Genomic DNA, 27656 nt, shown 5'->3' with positions numbered 1-27656 from the left:
GAACAAGCAATAATGAACACCCAATGGTGACATCAGGATGACTCAAACCACAGCACACACTCAGCAACACGGAGACCACAAATGAAAACTGCCTAATGGATGAGGTTGACATTGCCCAAGGAAGACCGTCCAATGGTATTGGGAAGGGCAGAGTACTCCCATGAAATCAGAGGTAGGGACTGAATTAATAGTTGAATATAGGGGTCAACATCCAAGGGTTCATCCAATAAAGATGCTTCAATGATCAACCACCCAAAGAGCTACATTGAGAACAACCTATAGAGGCTTCCCAATTGGTGACACTGAGATCACCAAGCCCAGGCTGCCAAATAGACAACATTGAGACCAATCTAAGCCCACTTCAATGAGAGAACCCAACGAAGATTGCCAGTGTACTGGAACTGGTAATAACAGGTATAAACACAGCTAGGGACTAACAAAGCACAGTCCATAAGCAAGAATTAGGGAACAATTCAATATTTTAAACACGAGGAGCAGGCCTGAGATTACCCAACAAAATTGACCCAATGAAAACTATCCAATTGGCACCACAGGAACCACCTAAAGAAGTCAGCCTAAAGAATGAAGCTGAAACTACCTAATTTAAGCCTTCCAAACTGGTTACCTAAGATGAGCCAACTAAGATCTGCCACTGAATAGCACTTTTATATACCTTGATAAAGAGCTTGATTGATATTAGTACTTGGACTAGGTATTAGGGCAAAGCTATCTGGCGAATACAGAGCACAGAAAACGAAATCGGGCAGTGTGAACTATTTAGTATTGTTTTCCTAAGGGACCATAACGAGATGATCCAACAAAGACTACTAAATGGGTAATCAAAAAAACAATCCAACCCAACAAAGACCACGTGATGTGAAGCATTTAGACCAACCAACAAAGGCCACCCAATGCAACTGTTCTGGGGGTCATTCGAAGTACCCAGCCAGGGCAGTGCCTAAAGCCTGCTGTATACAGCCTCCCCTTAACACCCTGGACGACCTGCCTTCAATTTCCTTGTTTACTCACTTTTTTGTTTATAAGTTAAGCTGTAAAAAACACCTAAATGAGTAAGATGACACAGTGGACGGCGTTGAGCCCAAGCAACGAAAATGAGCTAGCAAAATGGCTTTGAGTCTACCCAACAGCGGCTAGATCACAATCTATCCAAAGGGCTACGGTGAACTCACCAAAGATTCAGCGAAACTGACTTGGTAGGCTTCAATGTACACAACTAGGAGAAAGTGAATAATTGAGAAAGGTCGGGAAAATTCAGGGAGGATGGAGGGGTATAACGCATATCGCCCACTCCTTCCCCCTCACTCTTCCTGTACCTTCTCCCACCCCCACCCCTCGTACATCTCTCCAATTCATTGGTCTGCAGCAGGCAAACCCCCGAGGTCAGAGCTGAAGGAAAATGCTGAGCAAGGAAGAGATCTCAGAAAACAAAACCGAGGCGAAGAGGCGGGCAGGAGGGGGCTCTGAGGGATGGGGGCGCATGGAGTTTCAGCTGGAAGAAGGCATTCACTGAAACTCCGCCCATCTCCTGATGCCCGCCCTCCTGTTCCTCTCTCGCCTTCTTGCTTCTTTTAACCACATTTCCACTCACGTTTCACCCTTTTGTCCTCTACCTTCGGTCAATATGTCAGTTTTCCATTTAATTGCGTCTTCTTCCTCTTTATGTGCTCTCGCCGAGCCCTTGCCTCTTTCCCCTCTCTATATGGGCTATCATCCTCTTCTTACACATCTGTATTCTTCGTCCCTCGCCTCTGTCGCTCCCTCTCAGCTTCTTCATCTATATATTCTCCCAGCTCTCACGACTCCATATTGTCCCTCCCTCTGTAGTCCTTCTTTCCTACCCTCAGCCTCTCCATCCGACCTCTCAATGCCTGGCCTGGCACTCTCATGGGTGTATTTCTCCTTCCTCTCTCTGCGTCCCGCACACCTCCAGCCCCGTTCTCGCCATCTCTATATTTGTTTAGTTAATTTACAAAGCTCTTCCTATCATGGGTTCTACCCCATAGCGCTGGGATTGATATGACACTGGCACGAGCCACTGTATGTGGTTGTGTTCGTACTGTTTAAGGGAGCATCAGATTGGATTGAGACCCGTAAGGTTAGAACTATCTAGTCACCCCATCAATACTTTGAATGAAAGAATATCTCCCACTTCCGCTAGCTATAACTTCTAACTCAAGTTGGTACCACCACGAACTGGGCAATAATCTAAATTGGGTTTCTTCTGAGAACACCCTAAAATCACTGACAAAAAACACATACCCTGGGTTGCGGTGGCTTGCTAGTCCCCTAAAGCGCATCTATGCCTCCTCAGGGGTAGTAGGCGCTATGTAAATTGAATCACAAAACACAGGCTCCCGTGTTCTTTTGTAATATATTCTAATGGGACAGTGGTCGGTTAGAATGTGTTATAAATTTGTCATTCCGCTCTCTGTCCATTGTTATACATTTTGCCAAATTACATCTCTTCTTCCCTCCAGCATTGCCCTCTATTCCTGCCCATTTCGTCTTCTCTTTCCCTGCCACCTACCTCCTCTCCCCGTGCCCTCTCCCCTCGACTCCCTCCTTCCCTCGCTGCTTTTCTCTGCCACGCGCAGCCCCTGTCCCCCTTGAGAGGGGGAGGGGATGACGGTTCTGCTCTTGGGGGGACATCCCGCTCTATATCTGTCACACACTTTCCTCCTGCCGGTTATTTTTATCCCGTCTCCTCACATCTCTTGTTCAGAAACTCGAAAAGGCGGAAAATCTGTGGCGATTCGGTTTAGCAACCCCATCGTTTCCACCCCTTGTCGGAAAAATCATCCTCAAACCGCTGTAGGAGCACGACCCCTTCCCAACCCCACCCACCTGGAAAAATGTCATTCAGTTATAGGAGTGCCAGCGTAAATGTGCATACTCGCTGTATCCGCAGCCCCCGACGTGACCCAGAGTCCATGGACGCTTGATAACAATGATAATTAAGCGCTATTGGCCACTGTTAGCAGTTGTTACCCTGCTCCTCGCTGTCAGTGTTAGCAGTGAGTATATAGCTCGGAGTTGGTGGTGTTAGCAGTGGGTACACTGCCGAGGGCTGGCAGTGATAGCGTGAATAGTGCTCGGATTTGGCAGTGCTAGGACTAGCAGTGTTTATACTGCTCTGTGTGGCAGTGATATCAGGGCATATACTACTAGGCACTGTGAGTGTTGATACTTCTCGGGGCTGGTAGTGTTAGCAGTGGGTACAAAGATAGGTCAAGGCTGGAGGTGTTAGAGGTGTGTGCTGTCTCCAGTGCGGACGGGGTTACTGGTGTGTGTCCTTTTCAGTGAAGGCAGTGCAGGTGGTGTTAGCGATGTGTATTTTGTCCAGTGTTGACGGTGTTAGTGGTGTGGGTTCTCTTCAGTGCTAGTGGTGTTAGTGGTGTGTGGTCTCTTCACTGCTAGCAGTACTGGTGGTAGTGGTGTATGTTCTCTTCAGTGCTGGCAGTGTTAGTGGTGGTGGTCTCCACTGCTGGCAGGGCTGGTGGTATTAGTGGTGTATGTTCTCTTCAGTGCTGGTGGTGTTAGTGGTGTGTGTTCTCTCCAGTGCTAGCGCTGTTGGAGGTGTGTTTTCTCCTCAGTGCTGGCGCTGTTGGTGTGTGTTCTCTTCACTGCTAGCAGTGCTGGTGATGTTAGTGATGTGTGTTCCCTTCAGTGCTGGTGGCGTTAGTGGTGTGTGTTCTCTTCAGTGCTGGCAGTGTTAGTGGTGTGTGTGCTGGCAATGCTAGTGGTGTGTGTTCTCAGTTCTGGCAGTGTTAGTTGTGTGTGTTCTCTTCAGTGCTGATGGTGGTAGTTGTGTGTGTTTTTTCAGTGCTGACTTTGTTAGGGGCGAATGTTCTTTTCAGTGCTAGTGGTGCGCGTTCTTTTCAGTGCTGACGGTGTTATTGATGTCTGTTTTCTTCAGTGCTTGAGGTGTTAGTGGTGTGTGTTCTCTTCAATGTGGACGAGGTTACAGACGTGCGTTGTCTTCAGTGGTTGCAGTGTTAATGGTGTGTCTTCTCAGTGCTGACGGTGTTAGTGGTGTGTGTTCTCTTCTGTACTGGCAGTGCTAGTAGTGTGTGTTCGCTCGAGTGCTAGCTGTGTGTTCTCTTCAATGCTGGTGGTGTTAGTGGTGTTTGTTCTTTTCAGTGGTAGCGCTGTTAGTGAGGTGCGTTCCTTGAGTCCTGATGGTGTTAGTCGTGTTTGTTCTCTTCATTGCTAGCATTGTTAGTGATGTGTGTTCTCTTCAGTGCTGGAGGTATTAGTGGTTTGTGTACTGTCAGTGTTAGTGGTGTGTGTTCTCATCTGTGGTGGCAGTGCTGACGGAGTTAGAAAGATGTGTTCTCTTCAATGCTGGTGTTGTTGATGCTGTGTGTTCTCTTCAATGCTGGTGGTGTTAGTGGTTTTTGTTCTTTTCAGTGATAGCGCTGTTAGTGATGTGTGTTCTCTTGAGTGCTGGCGGTGTTAGTCGTGAGTGTTCTCTTCATTGCTAGTGTTGTTAGTGATTTGTGTTCTCTTCACTGCTGGTGGTATTAATGGTGTGTACTGGCAGTGTTAGTGGTGTGTGTTCTCATCTGTGGTGGCACTGCTGGCGGTGTTAGAAGGATGTGTTCTCTCCAGTGCTATCTATGTAGGTGGTGTGTGTTCTCTCCAGTGCGGACAGGTTTCGTGGCGTGTGTTGTTTTCAGTGCTGGCAGTGTTACTGGTGTCTGTTCTCTTAAATGATGGCGGTGTTATTGCTGTGTGTTCTCTCTAATGCTGGTGGTGTTAGTGGTGTGTGTTATTTTCAGTGATACTGCTGTTAGTGATGTGTGTTCTCTTGAGTGCTGGCAGTGTTAGACGTGTGTGTTCTCTTCATTGCTAGCGCTGTTAGTGATGTGTATTCTCTTAAGTGCTGGGTGTGTTAGTAGTGTGTATTCTCTCCATTGCTGGCGGTGTTAGTAGTGTGTATTCTCTCTGGTGCTGGCAGTGTTACTGGAGTCTGTTCTCTTCAATGATGGCGTGTTAATGCTATGTGTTGTCTTCAATGCTGGTGGTGTTAGTGATGTGTGTTCTTTTCAGTGATAGCGCTGTTAGTGATGTGTGTTCTCTTGAGTGCTGGCGGTGTTAGACCGGAATGTTCTCTTCATTGCTAGCGCTGTTAGTGATGTGTGTTCTCTTAAGTGCTGGGTGTGTTAGTAGTGTGTATTCTCTCCATTGCTGGCGGTGTTAGTGGTGTGTGTTCTCTCCAGTGCGGACAGGGTTAGTGGCGTTTGTTGTTTTCAGTGCTGGCGGTGTTACTGGTATCAGCTCTCTTCAATGCTGGTGGTGATGATGGTGTGTGTTCTCTTCAATGCTGGTGGTGTTAGTGGTGTGTGTTCTTTTCAGTGATAGCGCTGTTAGTAACGTGTGTTCTCTTGAGTGCTGGCGGTGTTAGTCATGTGTGTTCTCGTCATTGCTAGCGTTGTTAGTGATGTGTGTTCTCTTCAGTGCTGGAGGTATTAGTGGTGTGTGTACTGGCAGTGTTAGTGGTGTGTGGTCTGTGGAGGCAGTGCTGGCGGTGTTGGAAGGATGTGTACTCTTCAGTGCTGGCAGTGTTACTGTTGTGTGTTTTCTTGAGTGCTGGTGGTGTTAGTGGTATATGTTCTCTTCACAGCTGGCAGTGCTGGCTGTGTTAGTGATGTGTTCTCTTCAGTGCTGGTGGTGGTTAGTGGTGTGTGTTTTCCTCAGTTCTGGCAGTGTTAGTCATGTGTGTTCTCTTCAGTGCTGATGGTGGTATTGGTGTGTGTGTTCTCTTCAATGCTGGCAGTACTGGTGGTATTGATGGTGTGTGTTCACTTCAGTGCTGACGGTGTTAGTGGGATATGTTCTCTTCAGTGCTAGTGGTGTTACTGGTGTGTTTTCTTTTCAATGCTGATGGTGTGAGTGACTTCTGTCCTCTTCAGTGCTGGTGGTGTTAGTGATGTGTGTTCTTTTCAGTGCTGACGGTGTTACTGATGTGTGTTTTCTTGAGTGCTGGCAGTGTTAGTGGTGTGTCTTCTCTTCAGTGCTGGCAGAGTTAGTGGTGTGTATATTGTCTTCATTGCTGGCAGTCTTAGTGGTGTGTGTTCTCCTCAGTGCCGACGGTGTTAGTGAGGTCTGTTCTTTTCAGTGCTGGCAATGGTAGTGGCCTGTGTTCTGTTCAGTACTAACAGTGTCAGTGGTGTGTCCTCTTCAGTGCTAGCAGTACTGCTGGTGTGTATTCGCTTCACTGCTGGCAGTGCTGGTGGTGTTAGTGGTGTGTGATCTGTTCAGCGCTGGCAGGGTTGGTGGTGTGTTTTCTGTTCAGTGCTGATGGTGTTAGTGATCTCTATTCTGTTTATTGCTGACAGTGTTAGTGGTGTGTGTTCTCTTCAGTGGTGGCAGTGCTGGCAGTGATAGTGCTATGTGTTCTCTTCAGTGCCAATGGTGTTAGTGACGTCTATTCTGTTCAGTGCTAGCAGTGTTGATGGTGTGTGTTCTCTTCAGTGCTTGTGGTAGTTAGTGGTGTGTGTTCTCTTTAGTGCTGGCAGTGTTAGGGGTATGTGTTCTATTAGGTTCTGGTGGTGTTAGTGGTATGTTTTCTCTTCAGTGCTGACTGTGTTAGTGGTGTGTGTTCTCTTCAGTGTTACTGGTGTATGTTCTCTTCACTGCTGGCAGTGCTGGTGGTGTGTGTTCTGTTCACCGATGACAGTGTTAGTGGTGTGTGTTCTGTTCACTGCTAACGGTGTTAGTGATGTCTGTTCTGTTCTGTGCTGATGGTGTTAGAGGTTTGTGTTCTCTTCAGTGCTGACGGTGTTCGGGATGTCTGTACTGTTTAGTGCTGACTGTCAGTGGTGTGTGTTGTGTTTCGTGCTGGCAGTGTTAGTGGTGTATGTGCTGGCAGTGTTAGTGTTTTTTGTTCTTTTTAGTCGTAGTAGTGCTAAAGGTGCTAGTGGTGTGTGCTTTCTTCAGTGCTGGCGGGGTTAGTTGTACGTGTTCTCTTCAGAGCTGACTGTGTTATTGTTGCGGGTTCTCTTCAGTGCTGGTGGTGTTAGTGGCGTGTGTTCTCTTCAGTGTTGGCGGTGTTAGTGGTGTGTGTTCTCTTCAGCGCTGGTGGTATTACTCGTGTGTGTTCTCTTCAGTGCTAGCGGTGTTAGTGGTGTGTGTTCTCTTCACAGCTGGCTGTGTTAGTTGTATGTTCTCTTCAGCGCTGACGGTGTTAATGATGTGTGTTCTTTTCAGTGATGGCAGGGGTTAATGGTGTGTGTTCTCTTCACTGCTGGCAGTGGTGACGGTCTTAGTGGTGCATGTTGTCTTCAGTGCTGGAGGTGTTAGTGGTGTGTGTTCTCTTCACTGCTGGCAGTGCTGGCGGTGTTGGTGGTGTCTGTTTTCTTCAGTGCTGGTGGTGTTAGTGGTGTGTGTTCTCTTCAGTGCTGGCGGTGTTTGTGGTGAGGGTTTTCTTCAGTGCTGGTGGTAGTGGTGTGTGTTCTCTTCAGTGCTGGCGGTGTTTGTGGTGTGTGTTCTCTTCACTGCTGGCAGTGCTGGCTGTGTTGGTGGTTTTGGTTTTCTTTAGTGCTGGTGGTGTTTGTGGTGTGTGTTCTCTTCAGTGCTGGTGGTAGTGGTGTGTTCTCTTCAGTGCTGGCGGTGTTTGTGGTGTGGGTTTTCTTCAGTGCTAGCGGTGTTAGTGGTGTGTGTTCTCTTCAGTGCTGGCAGTGTTGGCACTGTATATAAAGCTCAGAGCTAGCAGTGTTACAGGTGAATATACTGCTTAGGGCTGCCTGGTGGCGGTAGCTGTGTGTATACTGCCTTAAGATGTCAGTTTTAGCAGCGGAGATAGTACTCAGGGCTGGCAGTGCTTGTAGTTATTACGATGTTCAGGTCTGGCGGGATTACTGCTTAAAGCTGGCAGGGTACAGAGACACTGTCAGCGGTGGGTTCACTGCACATAGCATGCAGTAAAAGAAGTGGATATACTTCTCATAGCTGACTGTGTTAGCAGTGGGTATGTTGCTCATGACTGGCAGAGGTAGAAGTAGATTTATGTCTTAAGCCTTATGTTGTTAATAGTGGCTACAATGATCAGAGTAGCGGGTTGATGGGTGTGCTGCTCAGACTGTACACTGCTGGTGTGGTGAGTGGCAATGTGTATAGTGCTCAGAGTGCTAGTGTGGGAAGTGGATACCATGCTCAAGCCTGATAGTGTTAGGCATGAGAAGTCTGCTCTTGCCTGGCTGTGTTAGCAATGGGTACACTATTCAAGTATAGCAGTGTTAGCAGTGGGCATAATAAACAGCGATGCCTTAATGAGCAGTGAGTACACTGTCGTGGACCAGCAGTGTACACACTGGACAGGTTTGGCAGTAGTACTGGTGTTCTCAGAGCTGGCGGTGTTCACAACGTCCAATGTTCAGAAGGGATGCATTTTTTAGCCGGCACAGTGGTGTGTTATCTTTTTCATCATAAGGCATAACATGTATTGGCCTTCAGCGAGATAGTGACAGGAAGGCCTAGCTCGCGTCTGGAAACAACCAATATGTGAGATGAAGCAACTATATGATGGGTTGAAAACGGACTTTGAAGTGACAGGAAAACTAACAGTGTAAATTTCTAACTGCAGTCAGAGGAAGGGGCCCAAAACCCTTACTTTTAGCTACCAGGAGTGGAGGAGCTAGGACTCTATGCTTTAGACTCTAGGGCTAGCGGTGGTCATTAAACTTTAACCACCGCAGCCATGTGTGCGTGCCTTCTGGTTTGCCACGGATAATCCAGGGCATCTCCGGTGGGTATCAATTATTGATTACCCACTGAGTTTCCAGAGCTAGAGTGGGCGACACACATCCACAAGTATACCTTCAGCTGCCACCCGTAACCCACGATTTTCCCGCTGACACAGGCCATGCCCTAAATAGGTATAATAGGGTGAAGGTTGGCTAATAGGGCCAACCTTCACTAATCAGGTTGGCCCTCCGAGGTCTACTGGGTTTCTGTATGCCCCTACGAGCTGCTGTGGTGGCAATCTGTCACAAAGGTTGGTATCAACACAATCCATGAAAGGGATAGGTCCTTCCCCTAGCCCACTAATCCCTTCAAGCAATCCAGGTCTAGAGCTGACAGCGTATGTATCTCTGTGCCAATCCCTTTAACCCATCCAGCACTAGTGGTGAAGTGTTGTGTATTCTCGGGCCAGTCCTCCGAGCCCATGACTCCTTTAAGGTGACAAGCTCTGTCTCCAGATGTTAATCCCCAGAGTTCATTCAGCCCTTTTGGTGACAGCATTTGTATCTGTGTGCCAGTCTCCTGAGCTCATCCAGCCCTAGAGGTGACATGCTCCGGATCACTGTGACAACCCTTCATTTTGTCTCTGAGGTGAAACAAGCTGGGTCTCCCTATGTTAAGCCATAGGGTCCATCCTGTTCTAGAAGTGACAGGCTCTTTAACCCCGTACAAACCCATGCTGAGGTAAACCACTTCATTGGTAACTGTGATATGGTGGTTGATGGCATGAAGGGGTTAATAAGTCTCGTCCATGCTGCTGTGCTGAAGGCAGTGACACAGCCCCCCTTACCCAGTGCCTCAGTCCAGGGCATTGTCTCTCCCTCACACACAGTCTCCCATTGTGAGGCAACAGGGTGTAGGGAGCACAGTGTGTGGGCCTGTTGTAGCAGGCGGATGTGCAAGAATAGCTGCCAGCCGTGTCTGGCAGCTCTGGGCCCTCAAGCGCGGATTGTTCAGAATGGTGTGCGTCTGTGCACGTGTGTGGGCATGTATGTGGGTTACCTTGCCGAGTATGTTGGTGTGTATAGTTTTGTCTCTGTCTGCCTGTATTACTTTGGATGTTGCTTTAGTTCCAACCATTCCGGGGGGGTGTGTGCACCTCACTGTGTGTGTATCTACATGTACTGCATTGTGTATTGTTGTATGTTCATTTTTTGCTCTGTGTGTAGGAGCATCAATGTCTGTCTGTGTACTACTGTGTACACCGCTACGGTTGTATCGTTCAGTGTATTTTTTCTTAGTGGTTCATACTGTGTATCTGTGTTGCAATACTCAACATTTGTTCTGTTTTTGTGTGTAATTCTGTGTTTCTTATGTATTTCTCTGCATAAAAGTCTGTGATTGCTACAATGGGTGTAATGTTTTATGTCTTTGTGTCTCGTAGGGTCTTTTGTGTACTACTATGCTTGTATGACTATGTGTATCACCACGAGGGTGTCATTCTCTGTCATTGCATCTAGCACTCTGTCTGCATGTATTGCACTATGCGAGTATGCCGCTGTGTGTTTTCTGTGATATAAAAGTAAGACTTATAAACCTAAAATGTATTTGTGGCGTGTATGTGTTTTGCTGTGTTTTACAGCATGCGTCTGCTCTACTGTTTTAGTATGGGGTATGTGTGACTCTTATATTAGTATCATTTGAAGAGCACAAAGCTGCCCATTGACATGGCCTCGTAGCACGGCCCGGTACCTTTCCAACTTGTTTCTGAGGTTACCATAGCAGCCACCAGCAACAAGCCTGCTGGGACCTGTGGGCACCATAGTTAAAATGGGGAAAATGATCCTATAGTTTTGTGTGACACTCTTGTTACAATATCGAAGTGAAAAATGAAAAACCCCGGACTTTTAAAATCGTTGAGCAAAACTCTTACGCAAGAACGCACTGCCCATGAATGCAAACGTCAAGTTACATCATCCATGACATTTCAGATCCCCTCATTGCGAGTGGATGTTACTGTACAAAAGGCTATTTTTTGACACTGCAGAGCGATCTGATGTGTCGAATTACAGCGTCCTGCCCATATAAAGGATTCGACCGGCAGGACCGGCCTTGGGCATGCTAAACGCAATCCTAGGGCGCCAGTATTAAGAGGGGGTGCGCAGGGAGCTGCCTGACTTCATGTCATGCAAACACTCTCTTGTCCATCCCACTTCTTTTTATTCGGTTTTTGTTAAAGACTTTGTAATCAGCCCTTAATGTAGCTCAGCATAATCAATCACCAACCCCCTGCCCTCCTCTCATCCTCCTCACACCTCCTGTCATCACACAGCAACGACCCTCTTTCCCCACAACAAACACCAAATTTTCTTCCAGGCCAGGGTGCTGTCCAGTCAATCCCATTTAGGGCCGGCCATGGGTACGGGCTGCAGGATCGTTCATTTCATGCACCCAGGCCGCTGCCCATTTAAGACTATGGGGCTGATTTAGAGTTAGGCAGGTGGAGGTAAGTCTGTCAGTATGGGAGAGTACTTTACTCCCACCATACTGAGGGTTCTCCGCCCGACAAATTCAGAGTTGTCTGTCAGCTCTGTGGACAACTCTAAACAATGGCAGTTCTATAAACATTAGTGGTTCCTATCAACGTTAAAAATGTTTGATGGACTGTTCCATCAAACATGACAACTGTCTATCAAAATATATATATATATACACACACACACACACACACACACATATAAATATATATATAGACATTTACTTTTTCTAAAAACAAACTATATCGTCCACTCTAAATCTGAGGGTGTTACATGTAAACCTCCAAAAGCCCACACTATTTCAGTCCATCAGTGGAGTATGTCAGGGATGGAGCTGGGAAAGGCTCCATCGCTGACATACTAAAGTTTCCCCCGACAAAATAAATCAGACAGGCCTTCAGTTTGGCAGAGAGTGTGTTATTTTGCTGTTGCGATGACCAGCCACCAGCCTGTATATTCAGAGGTGGTGGCCCTTCCTAGGATATATGCTCCCTTGGCTGCCAAATGGTGCGCTTACCCTCGACCCTGCCTTCTTCGGCTGATATACCGAGTTAGCTACCCAACTGAATTCTATAGTGTATGAAGTTAGTTTTCAAGGTATTGAATATGCAGATGTGCAGATTCCTTCACTGATGACTGCTGCTTATGATATTGACATTCAAGACTACATTTACCAGTTGTGGTAAGAGAAAAACCATTAAGTTAATAATAGCAAACTTACAACCAATGAGACAATATTTTTTAAAACAATATTTACAACAGGATATTTATGTCAGACGATAACTGTATGCTTATGAAAATTTCAACCACTATGCCCTAAAGGTCTGCGATGACAGATCTTACTGTTACTTTCCTGACTTGGTGTATGTCATACTCTACACCGCTTATCTCCTTCGATTAGGTTCCTCTGCCAGAATCTCGCCTATAGTATGAATAGTCTACTCCAGAACCTACAAGGTCAGAGAACGGCTTATTCAAAATTTGGTTTTGAAGCTGAAAGTTGGCAGCTGGTTTCATCTTTCTGAGTGAGCGGAATTTGAGATGGGAGTTAGGTGTTGCACATGGCATGTATGCAGCACTTGTGCTTGTTTGGTAACTAAGGAGGTATGTTTAGATCCAGCTATAATACATATGCAGTTGCAGCACAGGAGAAGGAAGGCCATTGGATGTGTTAACATGCAGATGACCACACATTTCACAGACTACCAAGGCCCACCGAGGTACCCTCTCCAGAGTCCCAGTAGGTCTCTACGGTCCTGGGTACCATCAGGGTCCCAGTAGGTCACTCTAGCGTTGTGTATCTTCCAGTGTCCCAGTAGGTCACTCCGGTCCTGCGTCTGTGAAAGGTGCCAACACATTAGTGAAAGCTTGGTGTAGCTCGGTCAGATGGGGGTATGCTTGTTTGCCAAAACCTTGGTGTCTATCTAGTTGTGATATTTAGTGAGCCTTTCAGAGGTGCCGTTTTCATACTTAGCAATGACCAGATCTTGGGTGGCGAAGTGGATCATGTTTCGGAACAATTTCTAGAATTTTCACAGTAGAATGAGATGGAGATAAAGTGGCAATGGGCGCAGACATTTACAAGTTTTGAAAATGTGGACACTGTCAAGTGTCGACCCAACAGATTTTGATACCTCAACTATTTTCGGCTGGCAGTGGAGTGACAGCCTGGTTGTTTGTGATGCACCAGTTTCTTCAGTTTAGGATCCAGGTTACAATTTAGGAAGAGTTTAGAAATCCAGTTTTGGATGTTCAACAGGAACACTTTGAAACAAAGCACGGTGATTTGTTGTGTAATCATACGTGTGTCTCTGAAACGCTGTGTCCAGTTGTGGCAAATTCTGAAAAACTATTTCTACAGTTCTGTGTTCAATAGGACACGTCTTGCTTAAGAGGCTTCTGGGGTATTGTATCTAGTGATGTACAGTGCTTAGTTGTGGAGCATTGTTTTTGTTCTGAAATATTGAGGCCAGCTCAACAAGTTACTTGTAGAGTTCTATGTCTAGGCCACGAGTTCTCCTCATAGAATTCTTGTTCAGCGCATGAAGTCAATTCTGGGTCATAGAGTCTAGTTAAGAGGTATTGTGTCTGGTTATGGAGCACTTTTTCATAGTCCTAGAATACTTCTACTGGCTATGATGACTTCTGGTGTGTTGTGCTCGACTCAGGTGGCTGTTTATGGTCCTCCCTTAACTGCACCTCCCATCTCTTCATGGCTAAGTACATGGAGAGTGATGAATTTACTTTCAGCGAAATACAATCTTCGGATTTATGGACAAGCATGTGCCTCCAAAAGACCACTGTGGCTGGAATCGAGTCAAGCAATTGTAAAGTCAAACATCTCTACTGCTGTCAGCACTTTGACCTCTAGACACCCATATTGCTTTGGCTCTCCTTTCTCTGCACTGCTGCCTTTTGACACTTCACAAGCTGTATGGTCTCCATCTTTATTTCTTTTTATTTGGCACCTCTTTGGCAGCAATTATACAGTGTAAAGATGGCTGAAAGCGGCGCAGGTTCTTGCAGCACTGAGATAAGATGCAGACTTGAGGGACAATGGGGAATCACCGGTTGCATGGTACCACACTACAGAAACATGGGCACAGTGTTTAGGACAAAAAGAAGCAAGCCTGTTCACACGCATCGTGCAAATATACGAGGAAGATAGTTTAATCACACAGTGTGCCATGGGGGTTGAGTTGGGACCTGAAGCTCTGGTGAGGTGATGTTGGAGAGTACTGGGGAGAGAGAGATAATGTTCTATTGAAGAGCCAGGTTTTCATCTTCTTTAGGAACCGCGTTCAAGTTGTGGTGGTAATGACTTACAGTTCTGTGAGCACTGCCTTTCACAGGTCCATACCTTGGAATTCTAATGCATGGAACACATTACTGAAAGGATGATGGGCAGACAGAAGTCGAATCAGACATATCTACCGATACATTTATATGGAATTGATGATTTTGACCCAGCTTCATGCTTATATACAATCAAATTATAATTTAGCATCTGCTTCGTGAATTAAACAATTGTGTACGTTCTATCAATGATTATAGTTCGTTTCACTCCACATACTACTTCAAGGTATTCCAGATTCTTTCAGAGAGTTCAGTTTCAACATAGCTTCAATTTATCAACAGCCTTGTGCATTCCAAGCCATTGGCTCTTCAACTAGAGGCATTGAATGTCATATAAATTTAGCATTCTCCTTTCAGCAAAGTAAGAGCCTTTTTGTAGTGTGTTGGTTGCTTATCATGCTCATCTTTTCACTATGAAGGGGGTCTTTACTCACTTTTTCTTGCCAAGGCATGCACAATGGGGGTCGATATGATTCCTCACACAATTTCATTCTGGCAGCACAAGAAAGAGTTGCACCTGTTTAATTGTGTGCCTTCGGTGCCCTCAGCTTGACCGAGCATGTGTTACTTAACAGAGTACAGAGCGGCTATGCGGCCCTGAATAGTTAAGGCAACACCACTGATTCACAATAGGCAATTCAAAACACATAGCATATCAATTCCAGTCACTCTACTATAAAGTAAGCAAGAATGGAAGATGCTGAATCTGTCGCTGGTATCGTTGTGCCTTGGATTTTTTTTTAGCACACAAACAACAAGGTCATGGAAGGAAGGCTTGAATCAGTCTCGGACACTGACCCCAAGCAATTAGCCAGTGGCTAAGATTGATTCCAGCACTCCACTAATTTTTTTTAACTTCAGTGCAACCCCCTAATTTGACATGTGTTTCTACACTTGGGTCCCTCTATCACTGTGCCACAGGACTCAAGCTGTACCTCATTGACGAGGCTGAATTATACTATACCGGTCTGTTCTTGTTCAAAGGGGACCTGGGCTGACAGTTCAGGCTGGACTGCTCCCCCTGGAGCAGCACTGAGGCTGATTCACATATGGCTGGTTGAGGTAGCATAGTAGGCAAAAAAACGATGGCCTAGGATGAGGACTAAGTAATTACCAGTGGCTAAGATGAATGTAAGCATTCCACCCATCACTGTATTGTTTCCCATTGTTTTTTTAGGGCACAGTTATTTTCAGGGGCTCTAGTATTTTTGGGATTGTTTGATATGTAGTACATTTTTTCCAGGACTTTCGAGATGGTAGAAGACTTTGTTAGTAAAGAGGTCACTGCTGCTCCTTTCATGGTGGATGGCATGCTGCCTTCTTTTAAGAAGGTCTGACTGAACACGGGACTAGGCAAGGGCAAGTGCCCGAGATGCGTAGCCACAATGAGAGGAAAACATGGTCAAGTCAACAGTTCAGTTGTTTTAATGATAGCCAGGTGTTGCCAGTCTACCATACTCATTTGAGGGTGTGGGTTGCAGCCCGCGCATGTGATCTGGCTTGAACTATATATTTTCTATCTCAGTTTTTGCATTTAACTGCACCTTAAAGGGAGTAAGTGGGTCTTGGGAGTCAGCAGCCTTATAAGCAGTGACGTCTAACATGGGATAGCTTGGCACACTATGCCTCATCATGTGTGTTAAACATAAATACACCTTTGCACTTGTGATGATTTAGATGTTTCTGCCTTTGAGACTTACCTCCAAACACAACGATAGGGATGATATGGGTATCAGTCTAGGGGTGTTTTTTCCCTTGAATAAATATTGGATATGCCCTGCGAGTTTACCTTGTGTGGCTACTGATGTTTGAGCCTTGAAGAAGCAGGAAGATTGGGAAACATGTATTGGCTGTGTCAGTTGCCCTTGCCTAGTCCTGTGCTCAGTCAGACCTTCGGACTCCACCTACGTGTTTTACGGCAGTTGTTACTGTTGTCCCCTGCTGCTTCTAGCTGTGGTAGTTCTCGGTGTGAGCAGGAGGGTGTGCAGGTGCAGTGGTCCGCTGCTCTCTACACCTCTTTTACATGATGCGTTACAGCTCAGGTGGTCAGTCCGGATTTCACAAGTGGTGGCGGGTGCACGCCATGCTCCGCCGCTGCTCTCTGACAGGGTAGAAATATCTGTGCCCCCGCCCACAGGATAGCAGTTCCTGAGGTAGTGTGTTCATAAAATGGCAGCCAGGACACGCCGCGACCCAGTACTCCCACCCCACAAAACCCCCACTCCCCGGGATGCCAATGCCTCTGGGGGTCGATCGCCTCCATTACATATGGCGGCAGGTGCACTCGGTGCTGCCCCTTCACACACCACTGCCCGCGGTGGTAGCGCGCCGCGCACACCCTGCGCCCATGCTTTCTTGAACCGTGGTTTACAGGATACCACCAATGGACGGTGGCACTATCTTGCACTGTCCGACATGGCGGTAGTAGGTCCGCACCCTGGCGGTCTCTTACTGGACGTCACTGCCTGTCCTGGGCCAGAAGGGGCGGCAGGTGCACCTGTGCTACCCTCCAACCCAACTCCTCCTCTTCACGGTTGCGGTGATTAATGAAGGGATAATTTTGGAGTCTGGGCGTGTTTTTTATCAGCTCCCCTCAGCCAACAGCCCCTCCCGCTCACTCCAGTCGGCCTCATTAGGGCGGGATGTATACATGTATATGTGCCACGATGGCCACTTACAGGGCCCAAAATAACTCACCGGGAAGGCTCCCAGTCCGCGGGGATTACCTCCACACAGCTGGAAGGGCTGATCGGGATCCCGCGACGGGGGTGAAGTCTGTCCGTGGTGACGGCAATTCCCGACCCAAGGCAGTACTGAGGGTTCGCCTGGGACAGATGGCAGCCCTGTGGGAACCCCCTCCAAAGTGGGGACACAGCGGGGCAGGCCTCCACCCCCTCCCTGGCAGCTGGGCCCTTTGACTTGGCTCCCAGGGCAGGACTGGCAGCCTTTGTAATGGGCAAATCCCCGCTGCACATGTTAATCCGGGGTTATATCAGCTGCGGGGGATCAGGGCGGATCAGTGAAACCGAGGCCGGGGAGGGTGTTGGAAATTACCCTCTTTAAGGGATCGGAGACTGAAATCCTGCGCCGATCGCGATGGGGCAGGGCTCTGGGACGCTTACTGCACAGGGGTACTCCGTTCAAACCCAGCTCTGGAAGAACCTGCTATCAGGCTGGCTTCCGCTTGGAAACCCAGTACCTATCACTGGAGTCCACCGACCCCTAGGCTGACAGGTAGATGTGGGCGAGCCAACATGGTAACGGGAAGAGCTGACCCAAGTATCCGCTTGTCTCTTTGAGCCGCTGCACCTGCCGAGCCCCGAGAATGTTTGCTGTGTAAATCATACAACAAAGATCATGCAAATATGATCTTCAAAATTCAAATCTATATATTTAACATACAGAACCTTTGACATTAATACGCCACATTGTGGCACTGCAAGGAGAGGTACTTATAAAAAGGGATCGTTTTTAAACACAAAGCATTAGTGAACTGGAAGTCAAGACGGTTCTTGTGTAAACTCTCTACACGGCATAAGTTACTATAGAGCAACATCATAGTCTAATAAACACAATAGGTTTTTGTACAACTGGTATTTCCAACACATATGGTTGAAAATACTTTTATACCCGATAATGAAGAAAAACAAGTTTTGTTGAAATAACATAGCGCTAAGGTCACACAGTTAAAGTCGGAAAGACGCGTTTTATCCTGGTTTTCTGGTTTCACTTTGTACAAATCAGCCACTAAACGGGTATCTATTGTTCTTTCTTTTTTTATGTTAACGTTCTCTTTTTACATCTGAGTGGATTCTTCTGCAGTTTTTATATAGCATAAACTCTACTCGAAGGCATTATAGCTCTTTACTTGAGCACCAGCTATATTACACAAGTTTGCATTCATTTTTTATAGGCAGGGGAAGATTAAGTGATTTCCCAGAATCACCAGAGCCCAGAGTTGGCAGCTCTGACTGTAACGCCACATCTTGGGAAGATGGAGGGTGGCAAGCAGATGCCACATGAAAGCTCAGTTTGTTATGGACCTCGAGGTTCCAAAAGAACCTCAAACTGAGCCAAAGCCAGGCTTCAGGCTCGATGCTGGCTCGGGCTTTCGGAGGCTTGCCCACATCTAGTATTCTCTGCCAGTCATCCAAACCCACCCACTTATAGGGAAACACCGGCTTTCCACACATGGTGCACTACAACACCGACACAGAACTTAAACAAGGGTGCAGTTTCACAGGGAGAGGGGGTTGGGGTGTGCTCCCCACATAAAGATATCCCTGCCTTGGTAGATGGGTTTAGGGGACCTGCTGTATCTGGTTTTTGTTTTTTCTTGTGAACCTGAGCCCTATAAGAGATTTTAAACTGTTCATTTTTTGGATCAGGAAATAAAATATATTTAAGTTCAGATTTAAAAAGATTTTGCATTGGGGTTACATTACTGTTTTGACGCAGCCCGTTGTCAAATCCTTTTAGGTATTTACAATGCCACACAAAGGTTGATTTGTGTAGCTTTTGTAAGGAAGAAGTAAAGTAAATGCGCTGCCTTGCATTACTTGCATCAGATAGGTGTCCTATGAGTTGTTTATGGGAGCTACCGTTCATCCACCCATGGCTTTGACACATACCACTTTTTACATAGGCATAGATTTATATGCTCTTGTGTCCAGAATGTGTCACTTTTTTGACACAGCTCGATGGAAAATTATTTTTGGTATTTACAAAGCTATGCAGATGTTGATTTGCTTGGGTTTTTAAGGAAAAAGTAACAAAACGCAGTGCACTGTGCTGTCTTGCATTACTTTGCATCAGGTAGCCATCCCTTGGATGGTACATTGGTGTTCCCATACATACCTCCATGAATTCTGATGCAAACCCATTCTTACAAAGCACTGATTACAGGGGTTGCAACAAAATAGTGCACCTGCCTGAGGGTCGCATAAATAGGAGACATAACAGAGACAGTAACACAAACACACTTGCACAATGGCGCTAGGTAGCCCAAAGTGCTTCTGCGTAAGAAAAAAAAACAGTGCCATTTCTTTGAAGATATGGTGCAGTTCTGCCCAACTATTCCTGCTGTGCTCCACTACTTCTTTGTAAACATGCACATTAGAGATCAGTTTACGAAGATATGCACCTCAGTGACCCTTTTACCAAAAAAGTAGCAAATCTACAACAATAGAAGTACAACTTGAATGGATGCAAATTACTTCTTAGAATTCACAAACATTTGCAGTCTCAGGTATCCATGCATACTATTGGCAATCAAACACCCAAAAGATGAGATGAAGGCTTGCAGTCTCCTGAGGTAGCATTCCTACCCACTGTTTTTCACCAACTATTCCACACTAGACAGAGGGCCTGATCAAGGATTAGCAGACAGCGTAAAGGCAGACAGGATGGCAGAGGACTTTCCTGCGTTTACTCCATCCTCCAAATCTAGAGATGTCCGCCAACATGGAGGAGATCTCTATACATTGAGAGGAACTGCTGTCATGGCAGTTCATGTCAATATCGGAAAATGTTAATGGACAGATCTGTCAAACATGACAGCTATCCAGCAAACTTTTCCAAAGTTGTTTATGTTTTAAAATCAAACTCTCAAAGCAGGAGTTTGTTTTTGAAAAAAAAAAAAAAAACTAACAACCCCCATACCAGTCTTCCGCCATGGTGTGGAGGTCCTTTTAATTTTTTTTTACTGCCCCTCACCATAAGACTACACCTGGGGCTGACAGCTAGTTAAAAAAAAAAAACATCTGACCATCCACTCTAAATGGAGCAAACAGTTGGATGGCCTAACTCCAGTGGCATCTACTCCATTGGGCCACTGAAAAAAGTTTTACACTGACAGAGTAAATTTTACTCTGTTGACATGAAACATGCAGTCCGCCCAATTCAAAATCAGGGAGGAGGACCTGGAGTATGGTGGACAAGCTACTCCTTCGCCATTGCAACAAAGTACCTGTCCGCCAAACTCTAAATCAGCCCCATCATTAGAACACTCCATCCCAAACCTTGGTCACCTCACTCATTTACCATGTGGCTAATTTTTTTTAGTTGGGAAATCTGAGATTCACACTCTACAAATCTCACTCACTAAGGTACACCCCTGCTCATAAAACATAGGGCCTTATTTACAAGGCCCGTGGAGCAGGGCCGGCACTTGCTGCGCCAACCTGCGCCATTGAGAAAGGGCAGAAATGTGCTGTATCTATGAGATACAGCACATTTCTGTCCTCTCCCCCTGCGCTGGTGAACAAATTGCTGCCAACAGAGGCACCCTTGCACTATGGTGCAAGGGTGACTGCATTGAGGGAATGATTGTTTTTGTGCAGGAAGTGATACCTTCCTGCGCAAAAACAATCACAAAAGGTGTTTTCCTCTTTTGTGTGCTGTAGAATGCAGCACACATAGAAAGAGAAAAAACAGGGAGAAATAAAGTTATTTCTCCCTGTTGCATCACTCTTAGGCCACCCCTAAGGTGTCTTAGCAATCTGACGCATTTCCAGAGTTGTAAATCTGAGAATGTGTCAGGTTACTCGGGTTCCATGGGCGTTGCATAGGAGCACCCCAAGCAACACCCATGGAACGCCCCTTTCATGCAGTGTTATGCATGAAAGGGGTCCATATTTACAAGGCCATGAAAAGCCATGCAAGGTGGCCTTGCATGGCCTTGTAAAAATGGGCTTGCACACTGCACTACCAGAGTGTAAACAAAATGACGCACCTATGGCACAGTGTGCCACTAGGGCCTTGTAAATGAGGCCCAGAGTCTCCAGAAATCTTTTCAAAAGATTTTCTTGGTAGATGTTTCTTTGCGCCTGAGCTAGTCTGGTGTGCTAGCTTTACCCTTAACTCAAAATCTTGTCGCTGGGTCCATTGCAGAGCCTTTCAAGGTGTTGTTCTGGTGATAAACACTAAAAGCACAGTAGACAGGATTTGTGAACCATGTATTTTTCACAGAAGTTCACACTGTTAATCTCTCGCTGATTGATCCTCATGGTTATCCGGGGGTGTAAGGAGGTAGCATTTTCCCAAATAAATTAATAACCACTGGTATATCTGCTGGAATTTGATCCAATAGCTTGTAAATCTATCTTTCTTTGAGGCTGTAATGTATGTAAACATCTCTTTCACTGATCAAACTTTTCAAATATAATAATGCATTAGAATTACTGCAGGTAGTCATTTCTTTATACATCACAATACAGACCTTTAACACTGGTAACCTCAGTAGATCTGTCTGGTAGGGTACATCCGTGCGAATACTATAGGGTATATAACCTTTGCGGACATCTTTAACCTTAGTGCATCTTTCCATCAATACTTACAAGGTTGACAATATTTGCAGACATTTGTAAAATATCTCTCTTCACTTCTTTAAAGTTAGCATTTTGCACATAACATTGGTAAATCAATGTGTAGCTAGCACTGTGGTTTGCAATATCCATAAATGTCACCAATGTCAGTAAATTCCTCTTGAGATTTTACTATTGGTAATTTATGCATATTTCTACAGCGTTACTAAACTCCTTTAGACATTGCCATACTTAGTAACCTTTGTAGATGTGATACAACTGGTAATCCCTTCTAGATGCCCTCAAAGTTGGTAATCTCTGAATACATATCTAATCTTGGTAAATCAGTATTTATTTATGCATGGCTAATACGCTTTGTAAATGTCCCCAAAACTAGTAAAGCTCTATACATAACTGTAAAGTTGGTAGCACATCTCTACACAGCTCCGATGTTGGTAATCTCTGTCACTGTCTCTGGCATTGATGGAACTCTCCAGGTTGCTCCAATATAAGTAATCTATGTAGATGTTCTAACACTGGTAAATATAGCTATCTCAAGAATTAGTCATCTCTGTAGATTTCACTCAAAATGGTTAATAATCCTAGATATCTCTAAGATTGGCAATATCTATACATGCCTTCATTTATTGTAATTCACTCAAGATGCCACGAAGGTGAGTAAACTATGTAGATTTCCTGCTGGTTAAATCCCCTAAAACACACCAAGATTTGCACCACGTCTGGGTGTTTTTAAGGCAAGAAAACCCTTCATGGTTGTCATCGAAATAGGGAATTTCTGTACACGACTCTCAAAACTTGTTCCTTCTTCTAAATACAGCTGCAACTGCTAATCTGGTAAACACCTGTATTTGTATCCAACATTAATAATCCCCGCAGAGATGAAAGTCACCACACAGCAAGAAAAGATGGGCCACTGCCTATTTCATCCTTTACTTGGCTACCAATGATTTTCACCTAGTGGTCATGACATCTCCAAGTCCGCTTCAGGACCTCTATTTATTTTATTGATGTGGCACCAACATAGCACAGGGCACTCTTGATTCCTCCACTGAATATTGGTGGTGGGTACTGTTGTGTTTTACAAGGCAATGGGGAGCACTGACTAAGAGACCTGGGCGATGGCATAGGCACAGACATGCGTTTTTGTCTGTACCCCTAGTGGTGAGGAGATCAACCATCCCTCCCCTGTAAAATCTGTCCTGGTCCCAGTAACTGGATCCTAACTTTCTCTTCATTGTCTGAGCTGTGTTGTACGATTGATAGAATTCATGGAGGTTGAGTGAAGGACACAGTGCATACAGCACAGGATAGTGATTCACCTCTAGCTTATCGTTGCCCTTCTTGTAGACGTGACGGACTGCATACCATCCATGAAGGGGTTCTGCAGTAACAATTTTTATCTGAGAAGAAAATGTATACATATTTGGCCGGATCAGGACTTTTATAATGCAACAACACCTGAGCTTCTCCTCTTTTTTAGAGCTGGGAATCGTCCACCACTGTAGATGGCCTGGGCTAGACTATCTGGCTGGCCACTACCTTATTCTACAAACTGACCATTTGGTTACCAATCACCTCCCCTGTCATGCAATAGTCTGTGTCGATGCGTGTTGGCTGAATTGGAAAAAGAGTATGAATTATGAAGATCTGGCCATGGCATACTGCCAGTGTCTCCACAGCAGAATGAATATTAGCCCCCTGAGCAGATGTACTTTGCTTGTCTGTGAGACAGAACTCTGCGCAGCAGCCGAAAAACACATTGCACTGAGCTGGGCTTTGTGCTGCTGTTTTTCTTCAAGACGAAGATCAGCTCCAGGATCAGGAGAAAGCCCTGCTGCTCCCTCCTGCTTGGAAACAGAGGAAGCTGTAATTTGCAGTGTGGAGAAGAAGCAAAATCTGGCTCACTGAAGCCGGAAGGGAGGTTTTTGTGAATGGGTGAGCCGCCAAGCTGGCCAGAACCAAATTGAAGGACATATTTAAGCTCAGAGGATGAAGGACTTGCAGACAGTGTTCCAGGACAGAGAGTTTTGGGAGCGTCCAGTCTCCCGGACCCATGCCACACCATCATAAACTTTGTGGGATCCCATATTTATCAATCTCCAGTTCGAAATGGACATGTTTTTATCCTTTTGCATGGGCCTTGTTACTTTCCAGTTGGCTGTGGCCGGCAGCTTCATTTTTGATGTCACTTGAATGATCTTTTTAGCTCATATGGTTCCAAGGATATCATGACTTGGTGTCATGTTTGGACCTAACTTAGTTTACTAGCAACCAACAGTGTTGTGATGGGCCCACTGTGCTACAACGGGTCCTGTCCTTGCCTTACAAACCAAATATCGTGATTTGATTTGTTTAAAAAATGCAGGACCCTTGTGACCTACTATTCAGTGCTATTTGGTCAACAGCAAAAATAGCCCCCTGCACTGATGACTGAAAGTGACCGTAGGTGGCCAAATAATTGGCCTGTGCCCTAAACTGTGGCCGCTGAATCATACACTGCAAAAGTCTGGAACACTGTTCATAGTCACTGGTGGGATTTGGGTTGACCTGATTTTTTTTAATGCAAGCATTCTCAACTGCATGTGTTCCAATTTGTGAAGTTATCACTCCTTGAACCCAGTATACTGAAAAATCTGGGTAGGGTCACATGTATGAGAGGAAGCTTGATACTCTGCAGCATTCTATCAGGTACATTTGCCCTACTGACAGGACCATGTAGTGAACACCTTGATCTCTACAAAATTGAGAACCTCTAAAGGGTATCTAACAGTGATAAAAATCTTCCGGATATTTTGATGGAGCGCTATCTCTGTTTGTGATTCTAATTTGCACAAATCCTTCTATACACAGGTCCAAGATTGGTAATCTCCATATGTATGTTCTAAATGCTTAATCTCCAAGATAACTACAAAACTGGTATGGTAGTGAATGGTATGTTGTCTCTGCAAACACAGTGCTGCTAATTCTTCAATATAAGTCCACCAAAGTTGTTTTTTTATATACATATGTCTGTATGTGTGTAATATCTGTAAATAAAGTTACTGACTATAGGAATCTTGGTTGAGGTTGTTAACATCAATAAATCTTTTATCCTACCTCCAAAACTGGTACTTTTTGTGGAAGTATCCAACACTAGTAAATCCTAATAAATGCCCTCAAAGTTGGCAATTTTGGTGCATAGCTCCCATTTTCAAAAAAGTCAGCAGCGTTTCTGATCTCTATTGATTATCAAATAGGTTTAACTCTGTGTATTTCCTTAAGGTTGGTCATTTCTGTAGATATCCCTTAAAATGATTAATCTTGAAATATATCTACTAAATTGATAATGATGGTGGATATCCAACGCTGATTTCTGCATCAATCTCCATGTTTGATCATCTCTGTCGGTGTTTCAAACATTTAAAAAAATCTCTAGTGATTTCAAAAGAGGAAGTTATAGACATTGCATTCTCAGAAGTGGCGTGAACATTTCATAGTAATTAAAATGATCTTGCGTTTAACGCCCCATTCAATCTGAATAGTCTCTTGGAGTACACAGTGACCTTACGAGTTATAACTGGCATGTTCCCCTTCTTCTCTCAGCAGATAATTAGCACAATGGAAACCCAAGTGTCCAATGGCGGCCCAGCGAGCACTGTTATCCAAAATGGCCCCACCATGAGCAACAACTGCCCAACAGACGACAGCAAAACCAACCTCATCGTCAACTACCTGCCCCAGAACATGACCCAGGAGGAGTTCAAGAGCCTCTTCGGCAGCATTGGTGAGATTGAGTCCTGCAAACTGGTGCGGGATAAAATCACAGGTACGGAAAAAGGTACTTGAAACTTACATTTATCTCTTTTTATTTGTGTTGGTGAATGATGAGGAGAGTGGTGTGGTGGCTTTTATGGAGGATAGGCAAAAAGGAGAATGTGGGTGGGCTAAATGGGTAGGGTGAGAGAAAAAAGGGGAGAAGTAATCATTGGAGACAGAATGGGAGAAGTTAGTAGGCCATACAGGTCTATGGTCACTCAAGGTCTGAAAGAATCAGCAATATCCTCTATAATTACTCAGTGAAAATCCCTTTGTGCTCCTTTATTCATATCTACGTTTTGATAGTATTCTTCATGTTGCCAAAATTACTCCCAAGTCTACGACCCTTTAACCAAAGGTAGCCTAGAATATGACACACAAAATGTATTCTGGTAGCGGAGAATGAAATAATAGCGCCATAAGCAGCCAATTAGAAACTGAAGATAACACTAATTTTCAGCCAAACCATACTCTTTCTGGCCTCTGGAAATCGCTGCTTCACTAGACTTTGCTTGCTTCTTCTACAGATTTGAACTATGCTGTACCTTGACCACAAGTGTCACTACTACAGTTGTGTCTGTTCCCTATAAGCCTTCAGTCAATGTCACACTAAATTGTCTGGGTATGACTGCTGCACAAGAGTCTGTTTGCTCTCTTCAGATCAGCTAACACCATACTGTTACTTAAGGCTAGGTGTCACTGCTGCACTGGAGTCTGTCTTTGCACAGCATCAGACAATGACATCCTGGGTCTGGCTACAGGGCATCTATCACATGTGCATCAAGTCTGCCTGCCTCCTTTATGATTTCAACCCGTGTCGATTTACAACTAATTTATGGGTTTCACAGCTGCCCTCATGCAAATGTCTTACTGAACCCAGTCACTGGGTGTCTCTGCCGCCACAGTGTTTGGCTGTACCCACAAGGACCTTCTGCAATGCCGAGGGGTCTTTAACTTCTTCCACCCATGACAGCCAAGATTACTTCCTGGGAGCTGCACTAGTGTCAGTAACTGAGGAGGGTGTCAGCTAGGAGGCAGCGTGAGCTGGGTTTGTGGGTTCACTGTTTTCACTAGGGCATGGTGCCACATAGAAGCTTGAACAAAACACACTTTTATTGATCGTTTTCTATTCAACTAGAGTCACCACGGGCTGCTAATCAGTAACAAGTTAAGTCACACACCAAAATGTGAAAGGCACAATTTATGAGTCTAGAGCAGTATTTTGCAATATATTTGCTTTCCTTCAAGGATTTATTTCTGAGGGTGTTGCCCCACCAAATCCACAAGAGAGTGGTTGTTCAAATTAAGTCATCCAATTTACCCTGGATAATTTGTAAATATTAACGTACAGCTGTCTAGATTCTTTCAAATATCAGCAATTCAGGGTGCACGGTTGACAGCTGCTATTGGGCCTATTTCAATACACAATCGAAATGTGTTTATTATTTGTAAATGTAAACAAATCACTTTTCTTGTTAGGATGGCTTATGACCTGCCACACTTTTCAAGAATAAAATATATGACACTCCATTTACATGTGTGACCAGGTTTAATTCTGGAGCAACCTAAAATAACAACTCTATGCCATAAGCAGATTTTAAGTAGCCCCGAATTTTCCATTTCTACACTGAAAGTCAAAGCGTATTCTAGTAACGTCCCACTACGTGACTTTCTGGCTAGCTGCTGTGCTGTTTTCAGAATGCTTTGCAGCACCCAATCACACAAGAAAATCGCACTTTGTTGATCAGGTTAACAAAACCAACCCAACTACTTCCTCTCACAGAAAGAGAGAAAGCAAAATCTGAAGCCATTACCGATGCAAGAGGGAAGCACCAACGCACAGAACAGCATAAGAGACCACCCACTGATGGTTGTCACAAGAATGGGCGATGACATTTACATTCACAGACAGTGGGGTTGAATGCTGTACACAAATTCTGTGCTCGCTGTCATCTCCTTTTACTCAATTCACAGTAGTTTTTACTATAGTGGTGCATTCCTCCTGTTCTAAAAATAATTGATGACCAGAGCTTTTACAATGGATAACAACCATCTTAGATAGGTAAATAAGCAGGCTGAAGAATGAAAGCCCATGCGCAATTAGGATATCTCCCACGAAGCCCAACCAGAAAGCAGGAAAGACATTTCCACCTAAGGTTTGCTGAGGACCACTGGACAAACTGAAAGGTGGTCTTTTACAAGGGCTTTTTCAGGGACAACCTGCACTGTTGTTCATGGTGAAACTACAAGAATATTCTCTTTTTCTCTTACAGCAGAGTGAGCATTCCTATTTTTTATTACACTTGTGCTGTGAAGATTCCTAATAGCACTTAAATGATACAGTCCTGCATATAGAAAAGGCAAAAGAGAGACTGGCATCAATTCAATTCCCTACCATAATCCTAATTTTTTTTTATTGTATCACTTGTATCGTGCA

The 27656-nt window shown here is 45.1% G+C and overlaps 1 protein-coding gene across 15 annotated transcripts in view; it reads left to right on the top strand.

The window, feature by feature from the left end:
* Positions 1-27656, top strand: part of ELAVL3 (ELAV like RNA binding protein 3) — a 91098-nt gene that overhangs the window by 27875 nt on the left and 35567 nt on the right. For 5 of the 15 annotated variants that reach the window (XM_069231896.1, XM_069231899.1, XM_069231887.1 and 2 more), the window contains exon 2: positions 25007-25241. In XM_069231896.1, coding sequence (XP_069087997.1) covers positions 25007-25241 — 235 coding nt within the window. The remainder of the gene's footprint in view (positions 1-25006; positions 25242-27656) is intronic. The other 10 variants (XM_069231897.1, XM_069231900.1, XM_069231892.1 and 7 more) reach the window with 3 other exon arrangements.

The sequence above is a fragment of the Pleurodeles waltl genome, chromosome 4_2, assembly GCF_031143425.1.
Source record: "Pleurodeles waltl isolate 20211129_DDA chromosome 4_2, aPleWal1.hap1.20221129, whole genome shotgun sequence".
Classification (NCBI taxonomy): domain Eukaryota; kingdom Metazoa; phylum Chordata; class Amphibia; order Caudata; family Salamandridae; genus Pleurodeles; species Pleurodeles waltl.
Note: the sequence above shows the minus strand (reverse complement) of the source record. Positions and strands in the feature narration are given on the sequence as shown.